The sequence below is a fragment of the Hordeum vulgare genome, chromosome 7H (assembly GCF_904849725.1).
Source record: "Hordeum vulgare subsp. vulgare chromosome 7H, MorexV3_pseudomolecules_assembly, whole genome shotgun sequence".
NCBI lineage: Eukaryota > Viridiplantae > Streptophyta > Magnoliopsida > Poales > Poaceae > Hordeum > Hordeum vulgare.
The window spans coordinates 622,058,311-622,062,402 of NC_058524.1; the positions used below are offsets into that span (position 1 = coordinate 622,058,311).

At 46.2% G+C, this 4,092-nt stretch overlaps 1 protein-coding gene across 1 annotated transcript; it reads right to left on the reverse strand.

Moving 5' to 3' along the window:
- Positions 1 to 280: 280 nt before the first annotated feature.
- Positions 281 to 2,411, reverse strand: LOC123412129 (GDSL esterase/lipase At5g33370-like). The gene is made up of 4 exons (XM_045105076.1): positions 2,080 to 2,411; positions 1,535 to 1,665; positions 973 to 1,438; positions 281 to 851 (listed from the first exon to the last, which is right to left on the reverse strand). Exons 1-4 carry the CDS (start codon positions 2,333 to 2,335, stop codon positions 577 to 579), a joined length of 1,128 nt encoding a protein of 375 aa, XP_044961011.1. The 5' UTR covers positions 2,336 to 2,411; the 3' UTR covers positions 281 to 576.
- Positions 2,412 to 4,092: the final 1,681 nt, after the last annotated feature.

Sequence of the window (4,092 nt, forward strand, 5' to 3'; positions counted from 1 at the left end):
CTCATATTAATGTTGCCTTATCTCCCATTTTTCTCTCTCTCTCTCTCTCTCACACACACACACGTGCACGCACACATACACACACCAGTCACACACAAAGAGTAAAAAGACGCGCATGCACACACAAACACACGGCGAGAAGAAGAAAAGAACGTCGCATATGCACCGGCTTTCAGGGGAAGTCTAGTCTACCTAGCTAGTGTGTTACGCATGACAGAAAAAAAAAGACTGAGACCAGATTACGTAGGTGTAGGATTATTGGAAACAGATATCCGAAAGATAGCAAAATCGACATTTCAATTTCAGGCGACTGATGTCCAGCAAAACTGCTTTATTACACTCACATAGTAATCGAAGGGCAAAACACAACAAGAGATCGAGCTAGTTGCACGTACGGAACAATAACGTGAAAATAACACACTTATTATCTAGTACTGCCTCTGTTTTTAAAAGTACAAGATGTTTTGGCAGTTTCAAATTAAACTGTTAAAACATCTTATACGTAGGGCGAGAGGGCGTACGGCCATTCCACATGCACGTGTGCGCATGCATGCATGCATGCATGCCATCCATGGTTTACTCGTCGGCGACGACCATCTTGATCGCAGGAGATTCGTTCTTGCCCGTGACGAGCGTGGCGAAGTTGACGGGCTCGCCGTACTTGGGGCCGTTGCCGTAGAAGAAGGCGACGACGCCGCGTTGGATGGTGGCGTGCGTGGGGTGGAGCATGTCCCAGAACATGTAGTCATCGTGGTCGGCGGCGGGGCACGCCGTCGTGCCCGGGTGGCTGCACATCACCTCCGCGTTGAGCTTCCCGGAGCCGCAGCACGCCGTCTTCACGTGCCTCAGCCCTGGCCACGAACGCATGCATGCACACACTCCACATCAATTCATGAACCCTAGCTCATTAATCATAATAAGCATATATATGAAATTAATGGTTAGCGCGCGTATCTGCGCATGCAGACGTACCGGCTACGAGCGAGTTGTCCATCATCTCGTTGAGGATGTTGTAGTTGGCGGCGACGGAGTACTTGAGCTCCTTCATGGTGGCGGCGGCGGCCTCGGCGAGCTTGGCCTTGAGGAGGCCGTTGAACGCCTGCGCCAGGGAGTTGGCCTGCTGGTTGCACTCGCCGTTGGGCATGCCGGCCCTCTGCCCCGGCGTGCACCCGATCGGCGGCACGTCGAGGATCCCCACCATGCGCGCTCCCATGTCGTAGAGCGCCTGGATGTGCTCGATGTAGGTGGTGACCATCTTGACGACGTATGCCTGTGGGCTGGCGGTGGAGGGGTCGAAGGCGGAGAAGTCGTTGCCGCCGCCGCTGAGGAGGAAGAGGGACCGCGCAAGGTGCTCCTCCTTGCTTGGGTAGCAGATCATGTTGTCCGCCGCCTTCTTGAAGTACTGGACTTGTGTCCGCATCGTGAGCGTCCCTTTTCCCTGCAAAGTCATGAATGCTACTGTATTAACCAACAAATTTATATGCTCTTGAGTGGCATTGTAATCGATCACACAAGGTTGAAGATGTTTATGTACCGTGGTGTCGAGGATGCCGGATCCACCGGAAGCGTAGTTGGCGCCAATCTTGCAGAGGCCGAGTAAGATCTTGTCGTGCGGCAGCATGGAGAGGTACGGCTTGGGGCTCATCTCGAAACCCAGACGTTGTGCTGCACGTACAAACATAGTACATCTGTATGAGATTTGGCTACCTGGCTGCTTACTAAATTAGTTTGTGAGTATTATGCATGAGCTGCATCATCCAATTTGTGGGTCAATTTGCACTGTTAATTTCGTCATGCCATACACGTTCGTCCGTCCACTTAATCATTACTTATTAGTTATATCAAAATGCATGTCGTTCATATCTCGATTAATTTTTTAACTGAGTTGAGTTTGTATCTTCACATTAAGCTCTTGCTTTTAGTATCCACGACTTTTCAAGTTTTCATTCACAAATTAATCAATTTAGTTGTTAACAGTCATGCCCGTTCGAGGTCAAAATGTACGCGGAGCATAACATTTAGCAATAATAATTAAGCATGCACGTACGTAGTGGGTGCATGGACATGATTAACACTTACAGATGACGTCGGCGAGGTTGTAGCCGTTGGTGAAGCGGCCGGTGGGCCTGCCGGGGAGGTCCATGCCGTACGGCCGGTTCGCCCTGGGCGCCGGCGCCGGCAGGTAGTCGTTGTTGCCCACGTCCACCAGCGAGTCGCCGAACACGTACACGGCGTTCACCAGCCGCCCCCCATTCTCGCCGCCCGCCGCCGCCGCCGTCGAGGCGCACACGGCGCCGACGAGGACGAAGCAGAGCAGAGCAATGCTCCTCGCCATGGCCGCTGCTGCAAGCTCTCACTGTGGCTGTGGTAGCTAGCAAGAGGCAAGGGTGGCTAAGATAGGTTTTGGTGTGAGGATGCCGGTGTCCGATGGGCCGGTATTTAAAGGGCCGGCCGGGTGGATCGACGGAGACGTGCGTGGATCGAGTCTGACCGGGAGACGGATGGACGGACGGACGCCTACCGTCGGTGCATGCGTCCATGCGACCCGAGGAACGCATGCCATCCATGGTGCACAGAGACGACAGTGACCTACCTTGTCCTCGCATGGGGAGCGTGATGCATGCGGGAGAATGTGATTTGTTGCCATGCATATGTACGATATGTACTCAACGCATCATTTTCTCTATATAAACAGGTTTTCACCCAGCTTTGTAAGTAGAGGTCAAGCGTTCAAACGGATACGAAGTGACCCAATGTGCATTCAAGTATTCAACCGAACACCGAATAAGTAAATTTACCGGAGCCGGGATGTACCCGTGAAACATCCGTCCTTCATGTGAACATCAAGATGGACACTGTCCTTTAACAAATAAATTAAAATATCTTTTGTCGACTGAAATTTGTCTCTATACTAGCCAGACACCATCTGATCAATGGCCCTGTTTGGATACTCCAGCTTAGCTAGTCGTTAGAGTTAGTTTCTAGCTCATGACTAATCCTAAACTAACTCTAGTCAAATAGGTGTTTGGATGGAAGGGTTAGATTGATAATAGATGCACTTTATAAAAAGAGAAAAGCGTTTTTTTAATGGGCCCCACGAGAACTAGCTCCAATTAGCATCTCTTGGCTGGTGGAAGAGAGAAAGAAAAAAATATTTTTTAATGAACCCATGAGAACTAGCTCCAATTAGCACCTCTTGGATGGGATAGTTTTTTTGGGTGAGTTAGATGCAACTAGCTCCAATCTAACCCTTATGTTTGGATACTTTAGGGCTAGTTGAACCCAAACTAGCTCAAACTAACTCTAGCCCATGAATCCAAACAGGGCCAATAGGTGCACATGGCCCACAATCTTTTCCTGTACTCATGCATGTGTACTCCCAGATCACTCGACCTATATATAGTATTAACATTTACCTACTAAATGATTGATATCTTTCAACTAAATGTTTTTTTAATATCTTTGTATATTTGAATTCTTGAAGACGAGATCTGTAAAACAAGACCAATATTCAATGTATTTTAAGCATAGTTTGAATATTACCATTTCATTCGGTTTGCCATTTTTTCAAAAGTGGATTTAACTCATTTCAAAAATACTCATTTTACTTTGCTTAAAAATCTGATTTCACTCGTATCAAAACACATATTTAAGTCGTTTTAAATAACTGGTTTCGCTCATTACCAAAATGTGATTTCACTCATTTCAAAATACTAAATTCACTCATTTTGAAATTTTGACGACGCTTATTCCGATTCACATATTTCACTCATTTCAGAAAAGAGATTACGCTCATGTCAAAAAACAAATTTAACTCAATTTAAACATTGATTTGGCATATTTGAAAATACATATTTTGTTCCTTTCAAAGAAGGCTACACTAATTTCATAAAATTGATTTTACTCATTTAAAAAAACTCATTTCACTATGTTAAAAAAATGATTTCATTCATCTCAAAAAAACCGATGTCACTCATTTTGGTAAAATAATTTTACTAAGTTGAGGAAACAAAATTCACTCATTTTCATATTTCAGTTTGAAATGAATTTGAGTCAGTGCGAAAGACTGATTTCACTGATTTAGAAATTGAT